The sequence below is a fragment of the Scomber scombrus genome, chromosome 24, assembly GCF_963691925.1.
Source record: "Scomber scombrus chromosome 24, fScoSco1.1, whole genome shotgun sequence".
Lineage (NCBI taxonomy): Eukaryota > Metazoa > Chordata > Actinopteri > Scombriformes > Scombridae > Scomber > Scomber scombrus.
This window is the reverse complement of record NC_084993.1, coordinates 12361301-12375360: the sequence shown is the minus strand read 5'-3', so window position 1 is coordinate 12375360 and position 14060 is coordinate 12361301. Positions and strand designations below refer to the sequence as shown.

General features: G+C 38.0%; 1 protein-coding gene across 3 annotated transcripts; it reads right to left on the bottom strand.

The window, feature by feature from the left end:
• Nucleotides 1–1298: 1298 nt before the first annotated feature.
• Nucleotides 1299–13836, bottom strand: pspc1 (paraspeckle component 1). Of its 3 annotated transcripts, XM_062414419.1 has the most exons (10): nucleotides 13398–13836; nucleotides 11833–11982; nucleotides 11537–11688; nucleotides 10903–10998; nucleotides 9779–9975; nucleotides 9323–9407; nucleotides 8888–8993; nucleotides 5530–5587; nucleotides 2723–2859; nucleotides 1299–2160 (listed from the first exon to the last, which is right to left on the bottom strand). In XM_062414419.1, exons 1-10 carry the CDS (start codon nucleotides 13791–13793, stop codon nucleotides 1888–1890), a joined length of 1650 nt encoding a protein of 549 aa, XP_062270403.1. In that variant the 5' UTR covers nucleotides 13794–13836; the 3' UTR covers nucleotides 1299–1887. The 3 variants fall into 3 exon arrangements, 2 of the variants coding, with proteins under 2 accessions (XP_062270403.1, XP_062270404.1); XR_009924820.1 differs by lacking the exon at nucleotides 5530–5587 and having other exon boundaries at nucleotides 2042–2160; XM_062414420.1 differs by lacking the exons at nucleotides 1299–2160; nucleotides 5530–5587 and having other exon boundaries at nucleotides 2689–2859.
• Nucleotides 13837–14060: the final 224 nt, after the last annotated feature.

Sequence of the window (14060 nt, the reverse complement as noted above, 5' to 3'; positions counted from 1 at the left end):
AAATGGCATAGACAGTATAAGGATTATATTCATCTGTAATATGGGTCCATGTCTGACCTAAAATCCAACTGGGACCAACTCCAAATTATAATCAGTCTAATCATGGTGGGTCAGGTCTCTGGTCTGTGTGTCAGTTATCTAGTACCTCTGAATGGATCCGCTCTTATTTGACACATCTTAATCATCACTAATATTTTAGGAAATCAGGATTGTATTAGGGTCAGACCAGGGTCAAAATTAATAGACACATGGGGTTGGAGTGGGATTTTTTTAGGGATGTGTTATTTATCACTATGTTAACATGGACTCATTGTTTGACCTCTGTAAAACTGTGTTATGTCTTTATAATTTGTAATAAGTTGATGCTTTTGCAACGTTTCACCACAGAAACCATGATATAAACTGCTTCCTTAATTCTAACATAAGATATGATAAGTGAAATATACAGAACTACTTTATGTGTTTAAGTGTGACTGGTGAAATGATACAAGATTTTAAAAAAAAACAAAGAAATATGTTTACCTGGTATAAAACTATTCCTTAGCATCCATGACACTGGACAGGGTAAACCATTCCCCACATCCAGTGAAATGAAAAGCTCTTACAGTCAACCACAGAGAGCCAACGCTGTTTGATTATGGTCACACACACACACACACACTGAGATACTACACCGTCTTTTCATTTTGTCAAGTCACACACACACCGTTGTTCCAACTATCAAAAGTCCCAAACTCCCCCCGCCCTCCATGCACCCTTCACTAAATGTAGTGTAATATGTACCATGTTATTAAAACTCACTCACACTTATGATTTATAAAACATTCAAACCTAAATCTGTATCTGCTGACATCTACTGGTGAATGGTGAGGGATTAAACTGGCCATCTATTAGCTGGTCACTGGGAGAGATGATACCATCTACTGTACTGTCATCATTACATCACCTTACACCAACCAGACAATCCTAAGTTTGGGTTTAGAGGCCATGTAACGTTACTTTCTCAGGCTTATTTCAATACTGATGACTCTCCAGTGTTGATAGAGAACTAAGGTATGTAAAGGTAAATTACAACAGATCTGAGTATAAACAAACATGACTTTAGTACAGTACAAGGCTTTACACTATATGGGGTGGATGAGGGAAGTTATCAAGCAGAATTTTGTTTTAATCTCATTTTATAGTCAAAACCTCTTAAAATCACAAAGACACAACTTACTAAAAAAAATGTTTTATTTCTCTTCACCATCAAATACAGGTTGCACTGAAGCTGCAGGAAAATTCACTCTTTGTATGACTTGACATCAAAATAGGTAAGAGTTCAACTGTAGTATTTCAATAGAGGACCATGATCAATTGTAAGAAAAACTATCAGCTAAATCTTTATATGACAAGTGATTTGCTTCCAGGAATACCTTATGTAATTCATCTTTAGTTTTAATTAAACCCCCTTTCACAACTTGATGCAGTGTATCCGACACAATAAAGCAATAGCAACTGCAAAGCTGTGTGAACACAAAGGCCTTTCTTGACATGCCATCCAACATGTTTGCAGATTCAATGTTCAACACAAAAGAAAAAATATAAACCGTTTAAATCCAAAACAAGAGGGGAAACTAACATGTGGAAAATACTGTGTATTAACATTGCAGGTAGGTGTAGATGAAAAGCATTATCCAGCAGTTTCATCAATCACATAATAAATGCTGTCAGTGACAACTTGCATTACAGGAAAAATAAAAACTAAAATACAAAAGTGACAAAAGTGTTTTTTTTTTTTCAGCAAACAAATCCACAGGAAGGGAAAGGGGTCAACGCAAAAACAAACCAACCATGATTGGGACTGGGCAGTAACGTGAGATCAGTATGTATCTGAGCAGAGAGAAGTTAGTATCTGCGACGTTTGTTATTTGGCCCATCAAATGCTTCCCCCCCTACTGGACTCCCCCTTCCAAATCCAGGGGCTGGTCCAACCTGGGGGCCTAACGGTGACGGCTGCTGCTGTTGTTGCGGCTGCTGCTGTTGTTGTTGTTGCTGCTGTTGTTGTTGTTGTTGCTGCTGCTGTTGCTGTTGCTGCTGCTGCTGCTGCTGCTGTTGCTTTGGGGACTCTACCTCTGGTCTGCCCCCCATTGCTCCACCCTGTGGGTATCTATTGCCTCGCTACAGTATCATGTCAGCGTTTAAAAAAGGGTGGATAATGTGAGATCGAAATTAAAATTGTATTACAGGCATGATGCATGATGGGGGTTAGACATGAATACAGTGTATCCATTATGGTGATCACAGGATTTTCAAGGAGGGGGTTTCAAAGTTCATCAGTCACGGTTTAGTTTGATCCGAGTGTCGCCGTCCAAGAGAGTAAGGGAGAGGAGTGAACCAATTAGACAAAGGAAGAGAGAGAAATGAGACTATTAGTTAAGTCTACAGTTTTATGATCAAATTTCAAGTCCAAAAAAAAAAAAAAGTATATATACTTTCAAAATAGTTTTTGCTTTTACTTCAATGAAAAGCTTCTAAGGGGTAGACCTATGTTCAAATTCAATCACTAACTTAATTCAAATTCCTTAGAAGTCAAATAACTTACTTTTTAAACACTGTTCAATGTTTTACTTTTTTCTCCTCTTATTGGTACTGTTCTGGTAATGTATTCTACAAAGACGGTTTTGACGTCAAAGATATATAATTGAGAAGTCAATTTCATTATTTTTCCCAGATACATTACCATGGCTCCATTCTCAGACATCAATGGTGAGCCCATGTTTGCAGTTCCCTCTGGGCCAATGGCTCCTCCCCTTCCACTCATGCCCATCATTTGACCCTGGTTAGCACTGGGCCCAGCAGAGGCCTGGTTATAGCCGTCTACACGCAAAACAACGGAGCATCGGTTGGTCATTTGGTGGTTCGACATTATATTCCTCATGCCCGGTTAGAAATGTGGTAGCTGAATTCTAGGAAGTTATCTCATTGACTTAAAATAAACGTTAACGTTGGCTTTTAGTCAGCAATTCAAATGATTAGGGATGCACCAGATCAAGTATCTGCCAGAAATAACTCATCCACATTAAATGTGTTTGTTTGGTTCATTTTTTGTAGTTATGTATTCGCATATAAAACCACTGTTGACAATATCAATATTATTCTGTATTTTTGGTGATCTTTTGTAAAACTCACATGGATGGAAGTTGGATTTAATTTACATGTTTAACAAAGGAGACAAGTTAAGAAAACATACTGTGCGTGTTATATTTATTATAAGTTAAAACCCATTCATGTGTCTACTGTCAGATCAACGTAGAGTAACAACGGCTTCTAAGGTCAAAACAGGTGCTAGTGGCTCCGTGAGGCAGTGCTGATTTCAGCCAAATGCTTACACGCACACAATGACAATGCTAACATGCAGACTTTAGCAAGTGTTATATTTCCATATTTGCCTGTTAGCACTGAACACAAAGTACAGCCGACGCTGATGGGAACGTCATTAGTTTTGCAGGTATTTGGTCCTGGTATGCTCAACACAGAGAATGGTGTAGGTACGTCTCCACAGTTAAGAAATGTCTTACAGTTGCAGCCTCATGTTAATTATGAAGAAATCCTGAGAGCTCCATTTAGTGACGTAGAATAGTCAGTATGAGGAGACATTGTTAATTTAGGTACTTGGATAGAAAAAGGCAAATCTGTGCATCCCTAAAAGTTATCATCAGTCATGTGATGATGACTACAAATAAACATTGCTTCTTATTTTATAAACACCTGAACTGTATGCTCAGCTAATCAGTTATCACATAACAATAATATGATCATATTTATTGGATAAATATGACCATACACAACCAAAAACCAACGTTAACTCAAAATATTTAACAGGCCCTGTAATGTGTTACAGTAGAAATATGAAAGGTGACATTTTACAGACAGAACTGACAGACAACAGACTGTATAACTAACAGAAGAGGTTCTCACTTTAACAGCTTAAATTTGAGGCCAAGTGACAAAGTTCACATACTTTTACTAACTGAACCTTGAATTGCACATCACCAGAGAATATAGTGTTCAGACATCACAGACTCAATTCCCACCCATCACAAACCCAAGAAACACAATTCTTCCACTACTGTACAAACCTTTGGAGAAATATGACTAGTTTGAGGAAAAGGTATAATACTGTTAACAAGTGCCAGGCCTAACGCAACGTGATGGCCGATGTCAACCGAACGCAGCACGGACAAATGAACCGAAAGATCTTACACTGTTCAGTTTAATGCACTTTAAACAGTATCGCATATTACAGCCTCAAAAGTGATCATAATGCTTAATCAACACCATCAAGGTAGCATTTATTGCAACGCTGTTGTATTATACTACTATATTTTAAGAAAGTCCACCTGATTAATTGGCAACTGAGTGAACGTGATCAAAATAAAGATAAAACGAAGGGTAATGACATGCTAGAGGCTCTAAACTGGTAATTGATTCACTACCACATATACAAAGTTTTTTAAAAACACTGCAATGTATTCATATATAATTTCATGCAAAGTTACGGCATCTTACATTTCAGATGTTTGAAACAATATGCTAAGTGGCTGTTGGCAGAAGCCTCATATTTAGTGAAAAAACATAAGTGTGATATTGATCTTCCCCTTAAGTGATATTCCCTGTAAGATCATATCACTACTTGTATATTAATGTACTTCAATACTTAATAAGTAGTTAAGATCCCCATTTTATTCAATTGCTTTTTTTGATCATGTAAGTTCATCTACTTGCATTATGCAATCACACACACCTCAAAATCTACAACAGAGCAGCCATGATGATGACTGTCCTCAGTTAAAAACCAAGACAATATTCTTTTGTTTATTTATCAAGGTGATGTGCAATCCTGGGTTATAATCTTATATACGTATGTATGATGAAGAGCCTCCATGAACCTCTAACAATATGTCCATTTTCTACCATCATAGACTGTGTCCCTGGCCCCTCATCCTACACTCAACAAACCTGCATTTACTGTAAGGAACACATCTTTTACATTCCTGATAACAGTGAAAAGATGTTTCTTATTCCCGGTCACATTTACCAAATTGCTTAAAAGCACTAAATAAGTACTACAGTCCTTTAGATTACATTCTTAAAAATGTTTATTATTAAAATGATATTAATCTGCATATGAACTGAGGATGAGAGCTCAGGGACCAAATATTTCTCAAACTATGAAACCTCACCCCAACAAACAGACCTCATTAAGTACACTGTATATCCTGTTAGTACAGACATTATGTTACCATGTGGTTTAATATGCTCTCGTCCTTTGCGTTGCATCCCAACTGACTCCGGTTCAAATCAAAAAGGATGTGAAATAAAAATGATCATGTATTCCAAAAACTACTACTATATGTTGTTGAAAAGGAGCCACGTGGGATGCAAAACAAATAAGAATGAGTCACATTGAGGCAGTTATAATTGACTTAATATGGTCACTTGGTCTGGTTTTTGTATCAACCAGTCCTTACACAATCATGCCCGTACCTCCCATATTAATGGCTCCACGAGGGCCCAGCTCACCCACTCTCATTTCCTGTTCTCTCTGGAAGAAGTGAAGAAGAACCTTCAGGTCCAAACTCTGCTTAAGTACAAATCTTCAGCTGATAGACTACTACACAACACTCACACAGTAAGAGTATTCCATTTCTAAACAAAACCATTGACACCCCTGGCTGACAGGGATTTTTTTTTTCTTTTTAAATCAGTGATGGACTGACTTTGTAACCTTTGTCATTTCCTCTATTCAAATTTTGGCAAAGCAGCAACCATCTGCTGGTCTGGAGATTAACTGCTCACAGACAGATTTACTGTAATCAAAGTGCAAATCTTATTTGCTTTTGAAACAAATCACCTGGCAATGTGCACATAAATCTTAACAAATAAGTCACAAAGGATGGGCTTCAGGCGATTTTACTCACACTTCATTTTTTTTATCGTGTTTGACTTTAAAGGATTTATTTTGTTGGCTTCCAGACCCAACCCAAATTAAAGGTTGTGTCACAAACTTAATTATTACAATAATTCATTCAGAGTCCTGACACACCAAACTAACCCAGAAAGTGCAAACTGAAAAAACTGATGTGTCAACTCACATCTGACATTGCAATCATAAAGACTACTTTGCTGACTGCCAACATGCAAGTACACTCAAAGGGTCTTTGCTTGTGGAAGAAAAGAAAAGGTGAAGATCAAATAAAAAGAACATGCTCTATTAACCAAACAAACTATAGGTAATGGTGCCAGAAACAATGCACCTGCTGAATGAAGCCTGTCTGTCAGCTTGGTGTGTCAGGGTTCTGAAAAGAATATTATCTATTCATTATCATTATCTATTCATTCATTTTTACATCCATACTTTTCCCACAATGACACAATTAGATACATTTCATTCACACACAAATACTGAGTTACATCTACACCAACACACAGCTCTCTCACACACTTTCACATATACACACACAATAAATTTCATCAGTCATAGATTTCACTGAAAAAAACCTATAAACCCAATATGACAATGACATAACACAAATAGTAGCACTCGCATAGCTGTCGGTCAATGAGAAAAGGCTTGTGTTTTACACTGTTGCAGCCTTTCCTTTGAAACTTATCTATTCTGTTTATTTTGAACCTCGACTATATAGATAAAGATCATATTATGGTCATTCAATGGCATGGTAATCAAGATGAGTTTGGTATGCCAAAATACACAGCAAGAGAATATGTCTCCCATGCACCAAACTACAGGGAAAATTTAGAAAGGAAAATATTCCTAAAATACAAGTTACTACAAATACTGTAATGCTCAATGTTTGGATTATTTATTATATATACTTACCTGTTAAAGGATCAATATGTCGCCGTTATAATAGGAAAAATAGTAATAATGCAGCTTAAAACAAATGTTTTAAGTGTGATGAAACCTTATGACCGTTGCACTGACTTATGAAAGCTTTAAATAGCAGCAAAGGCAGGACTGATTTACATTGTACACACTAAAATGAGACCAGAAATATAAAGCTAGCATTTCAAAGCGTACTTACAGGTCTTCAAATCAGCAATCCAATTGTATTTTTTATGATTGTCTCTTAACTTATATTTATGACTAACACAATGAAAATGATATATGAAAAATGTGCTCTCTTGTTTTTATACTAAAGCGGTCTATAAATATCTGTCAAGGCAACAAAGGAAGCTATGCGTGTAAAGATGTAGACTCCGACAGGACCTCGAAACAGAGCAAAGGATTTGAAGAGAAAAGTTATAACAGAGAAAAACAACATCATGTCTCACCAACACAGCCTCACACACTTTGTCTTTGAACTAAATTAAATCCTTCACATGCTGCAGCTAATATATTTCCTCTTTTATCACTGCAAATACACAGATTCATTTGCAGGTTCAAATGCCTTCTATTTTTTTTTTTTTTTTTTAAACTAACCTGCTTTGTGGGTAAAGCACTACGCCATGTAAGAATATTTTACACCATCACATTCATAAGTTTGACATGAAAACTGAAGGTTTATCAGGATATATTTTAGTAGGACAACAAAACCTTCAGGCACCATATATATTATCTTCCCTTGAATAGTACAACTGTCTCCTGAACTGACTCTCTCTCACAAATCCAACCACGTACTTGTCTTTTAAATTCATGTCTATTTATAACAATAATCCACTGATGCATCTACTAATGCAATAATCCAAACTGCTAGATTTGAGAAATTTGTTCATAGAACAGAAATTTTCATGGCTCAAGAACAAGTATGGATTAAACACCGCTCCCTCAAACCTCCAGAACACAACTCAAACGCCTCCATAAAAAGGTGCACCATTACATCAAAACCGAGATGATTCAATTATCAGGTCCTAAACTATGAAAAACAAGCTATCCTAAAATGTTCCACAGCTAAGAGCTTACATTTGTATTTATTCAAGGAGAGGACACAAGAGCAGCACCTGAACAATAATACATTATATAATAGTCCTGCAGTGAATACAACTGCTTTAAAGCTTCTAGTATTGAATTTTTCTCTGACACTGTGGGAGAGAAGTTGACTAACAAACTAAATAAAGCATTTTAAGCCTCACAATGGTAATATCTTATGTATAAGTATTGTGCTGAACCTCATTACATTGTCTTGGGTGGTATGAAAAAAAACATAGTTTATGCTTTAGAAAGTACCGTCATTAAGAAAAAGAAAAACTATAAAAACTGTTGCTCTTATGATTCATTTAGTCTTTAAATTAAACAAAATCGAAATATGAAAAAGACAGCCTCTCTCTCTCTAAAGACAGCTGAAAGTTGCTATAAAACTATGTGGAAATCAGAAATCCCCTGCACAGTAGTATGACTTAGTCAGACGCGGCTCAAATGCAGGCAACAGAGAGGAATCAAAAAATAAATAAAATTCAAATTGACTCCAAGGCGACAGTTTTAAATGTCACTAAATAATTCAGTTGTAAGTGACCTCACATGAACAACACTCCCATGGTTAACCAGTACACATCTGCAACTTTTGTAATACCAAACTGTTGAAACCAACACTTGAGTAAGATGTATGTATAGTATACAAGCTGTTGAGGTCCATTTAACACTATGATACATGACAGCAAATATTGCCAAAATACTACATGTATTTATACTTTCTTTTGATTTGTCGGAATTACACCTGAAGTACAGAGAAAGGTAGTGTATGTATTTCTAGAGGAATACACATTATTAACCCACCGACCTTTTGGTTAAATCTTTGAATGGGGTGGTTCTTGTTTGCATGTCTCAAATGTAACTGGACAGGCTTTAGTGTGTTTGACTGCATGTACACGTTCCAGTTGTACTCACATTGTCCATTACGTTTGGTTTAAAGCCTTCTGGTTGGCGTCTCAGGTCCTCCTGTTCTCTGTATCGCATCATTTCCTCCTCTCTTCTTCTTCTCTCCTCCTCATGCCTGCAGGAGTAGAATTAACAGGGTAATAAGATAAACATTAGCATCTACTACTAAACCTGTTTAGCTTGAAAAGAAGAGAAAGAGCCCAAAACACAGGGCAATCATTACACATCCTAGACAGCAACAACTTCATGAAAATGACAAAACTGCTTAACAAAATTAGCTAGAAATAAATGGGTTGTGCCTCAGATGAAATAAAACAATAGGAATAATTAATGCTACATACTATAAATTACCTAGACTCTGACAATTGTGTTTCAGATGGTCTGTTGGTTTAGAAAGCAACAGCTCTGTCATTCCGTCTTATTGTATAAAGCATGTTAACACACCTCATCTCTATCTGCTTTCGCCTCTGCAGCTCCTGGTTCCGGAGTTCTTCCAGTCTCCTCAACTCCTCCTGACGCCTCATTAGATCTGAAGGAAGGAAGAGAGCACGCGTTAGAATGACTGGGAAGATAAATAAGGATGAATAAAAAAGTATAAATAACTATGTGTGCACTAATTGTGCAGACCGAAACAAAAAGCAAACATGGACAACTTCTAGCAGTATGTTTGAGTGTCTGTGTGTTTGGCTTTACATAGACGGTCATGCATTGCTGCAGAGTCCATCAGGCTTTTTACTTTAGACAAGCTATTACTGAGAGGCAGGTTTTTATGTTCACATACCAAAAAGTATATATTAGCTTATTCTAATATAAACTCTATTATTTGCTGTGTTAATATGCCAATGCTGCTGCACAATCTATTATATACATTATCTTTTCACTACAGGCCACAGAACCTACCTTGTCTCATTAACATTAGCTGATGTTCATGTTTGGCTGATTCCAGCTCAGCCTCCAGTTTCTCCTTGGCCTCTCGAATGTTCTTGTCCACCTGATCTCTCTGCTGTTTCTCCATGTCGTCCAGAGCTTTCCAGCGAGATGAGTATTCAAACTCAAACGTCCCCGGCTGAGCGAAATGTGGCGGCTGCTCCCTTTCCCTGGAACAGGAGAAAAGAGCAAAAGAAAAAAAGCATCTTACAAACTATTACCTGTATGAGAATAACAAACTGAGGCAGAGGAGGAGTTCTCTACAGTGTTGTTATCAATGTCATGTCTCCAGCAGTGAGAGCAGTCTCTCTGCTTCACCGTCAGCGTTTGGGAAAAACATCACTGTGCAATACCCTGAGTGGGCGCAGAGTTTTTGACGTGACACAAGTGTAACGCTGCAATGTGTGTTGGACAACTCACGGTTATTATAGTTTTGAAATTTCCATTACTTTTTATTTGTGTTTAGTTTTTCAGTTTGCTTCTTTATTTCAGTTTAGTTTTGGTTAGTTTAACAAATGATTAAGTAGTTTTAGTTTAGTTTTATTTATTTATTTTTCAGGTATTAGGAGGAAAGCCTTGATTAGTAGAAGCTGAAAAGGATTAAATAATGTCTGACACTGAGGTAAAATTTGCTGTGTTTCGTTGTCTGCCGTTATCTCAAGAAGTCAAACTGAACAGAATACAGTAAAAATGGAGGGGGAAATGAAAAGAAAACAAAAACTAAGCTGATTTTATCTGCAATTCAGTTTAGTTTTAGTTTGTTTTGCATTGTTCATTGTAGTTTTTATTTCGTTTTTTTTTTTTTTTATTTTAAACTTGTTTTATTTTTATTTCAGTTAACTAAATTTTTCCACTGCTAGTTTTCGTTTTAGTTAACTATAATAAACCTGGGTCAACTGCTCTTATTTGGAGTTAGCTGCTTCATCAGTCTCTGAGTGACAGAAAGCACAATATACTACACATTCATTCATGGTTCCATCCACATCACATGTCAGAGTTTTCAACACAGGCAGTGATGTGTGATACACATTGCTGCACTTCGAGTTAGAACGTCAGGTATAACCTGTGAGATCATTACAAATCAGCCTCTTACTTACTTAAGATATCCTAGGTGCTTCCGCATATTTTTTTCAGGCACCCCATCCTCGGATTCAAAGTGCTCTGCGGGCTCCACAATGACAGGACAAGGTGTGCTGAGGAGTAGCAGAACAGGACAGTAATGATCAGTGACTGTTTGAGAAAAGATTGACTAATATCAAAGTTATTGATGAACTTGCTATCTTCATTTCCAGAAGCCTGAAAAACAATGTTCATTGTCTGTTCAAGGATATGTTGTGTTTTCAAGTATTCAGCTATTTGCTTTCTTTCCAGGCGTTAGATGAGAAGATTAATGGATTGATTGGTCAGATGAGGATTTCATGTCCAGGAGTACACCACCAACGGAGGTAAGTTACTGGTCACAGTTAAGAAATAGTAAAGAATCCCCATAACTAACAGGGCACAATGTGTTTACAGTGTTTATAAGTGAGCTTTACCAGGTAAATTGGGTATTCAACTGAATTGGGATGAGTACACAGAGACTGAACCTTCAATTTGTGAATAGAACTACTCCTTTAATATCAGATAAGGACATCACTTGAAGACGTGACCTGAAGCGCTGAAACTTTAAAAAGGTTGTTACTGAGTCATCATTGCGTACAAAAAAACAACACACAACTAAAAGCTACTTACCTAGTTAGCAGCAGCGCTCCCTCAGTGCAGCGCTCCAGGGCTTTCCTTGCAGCTATTTTGTTTGCAAACTCTACGATGCCTTTCCCGGTGGGACGACCACGGTCATCTGTCACCACGACAGCACGTTCCACCGGCCCGAACTCTGAAAACGCCTGGAGACAGAAGGTGATTTACAGATTCAATATCACCGTACGGAAATCAACTATTTAACAGATCGGCAGAAACGGGGGCTAAAATGTCCTCTTGTTGTTGAATTTGTGCTCTGTTTATGATTTTAACAGTCTTATCCACTCTACCTGTTCCAGCAGCTCATTTGTTACAACAGGCAACAGGTTGCGCACTGTGAGTGCAGCACCATGTGTTGCAAAGCGGACGCTCATTGGTCGATTATTCACGATGGTCCCATCCAGCTCAGCTTTAGCAATTTCTGCCAGCACCCGTGTTTCCTGGAAGACGAAAAAAAAACAGAAAGGATAATGAAACACTGGAGAGACACATCAAGAGGTTGTTTTTCACTTCCTGTATCAAAAACTAATGAAAGGCAACATACTGCTATCCACAGAGTAGGTTAACTGCAGAGAATATTTTTGACAGGTTACCCATGTTGATGTACAGATCAATTTGCATATACAGTCTGCTAACAGCACTAGTTGCCAGGCTAACGAGTGACTTTAAGTCTGTTTATAGTGAGTGTGATTAAACAGCGTTAACCAACTCTGTGGAGAAAATAACTATGCTCAGCTTGTTTCACGTCAAAAACCCTTCTCATGTTTTTCCCTGGAGCTGACGGTGAAGCAGAGAGACTGCTCCCACTGCTGGAGACACGATGTCAATAACAGCACAGTGCTCTGCCTCCACCTCGGTTTGTTATTCTCATACCAGGCAATAGACTGTAAGATGCTTTCAAATTCATTCACTCATTCATTAATGCAGCTACCTCTTTAAAACAAAAAAGGCTGTGGATCATTTATCTTAATTAGCAGTTAAATGTCATATTGTATTTCAGTGAATGAAGAAAAACAGTGAATGGCATAATGGTACACAGTAAACTGAAGCAAGAGAAAAATAGTCCTTCCTTTTTTATTTATTGAATTAAGCACCCTGGTATTGTGATAGTATCGAATTGGGACATCAGCACACTGTCTCAGACCTGTCAAATAAACACTTAGTTGCCAACCTTTTTTTTCATCTTTTTGATCCATCTTGGTATAAATTAAATCCCTATGGATGGACACTTGTCTGTTAAATCATGATGTCTTTTGACCTAAACGCACGACACAGGTGCACACAAACTATGTACACTGCACCACGCACATTTTCCAGCCTTCGTTCTAATTGACAAAAATGTAAAGAGAAAACTGGTTTGGTGCAGTTTGGGTGGAGAAAAAGCAGTCATTCACTGTTTTCACAACTAGAATCAAGGGCATCATTGTTAACACAGAGCCCCACTTGATTGGCTAATTATCCCCACCTGCTGTGATGCGGTCAGGAGAAAAATCCCCTTTTCACAGTTTTTATGAGCAAAATAAAGATTTTACAAGTCTCCACGTGTGTTTAAATATAGTGTAACCTTTTGCTACACTGGCTAACACTTTTCCACAATTTTAAGTGGTGAAAAAACCGAGAATAAACCGCTTTAACGTTATATCATCATTTAACCCTTATTCACAAGCTAACTCCAACGTCTTTAATGCTAATGACAACATAGCAGCTAACGATAGATAATGTTATGAGATATTTCGGTCCACGCATTAACTTTACACATTTAGTTACGTTAAAGCAATTTCAACAAACATACAGTCTCAGCGTTACTGTATTAAAAGGCTACCGTCAGAGCCAGAAAGCAGAAATGTAAACATACCAGACGAATGAAGCCGAAGCCGCGGTCCCGGTTGATGTAAACCTCGTTAATGTTTCCGTATTTAGCGAACATGTTTTTGAACTCTTCCTCCGGAATGTCCATCGGGAGGTTGCCGACAAAAAGGCGGGAGCGCTGGGTGAACGTTTTCTCACCGGGCTTCCGAAAGCTTGTGATATCCAGCGTCATTTCTGCAGGACCTTCTCCGCTTTCCTCCCCGGTTCCTTCGGCTCCTTCGGCCGGGGTAGAAGGCTGCGACGGCGGCGCCGGGCTGTCTTTGTTAGTCGCCGTCTGCTCCGAGCGCGGAGACTCGGTACCTTGTTTCGGTGTTTGCGGAGAATTGATGTGTTGCATGCTCGCTTGCTGCATATTTCGGTTGGCCATGCCGGGACTATTCATTTTGAAAAACGGGGTTCAAAACAAACAGACAAACCTCATACGACAGAAACCGAATGGAGCACACCTCCACGAACGTTTGTTTGAAAGATGGCGTGGACTCTTCTTCTTCCTCGTTTTCGTGGAAGTTGGCGTCCAGAATTTCGCATTACCGCCACCTACTGGATTTACACTCAAATTACCACTAACGGAATAACATGACAACGCCATCCTACCCCATTTCCCACAATGTTTCAGGGATTCGAGAGAAACTAAAAGCTTCTACAATTA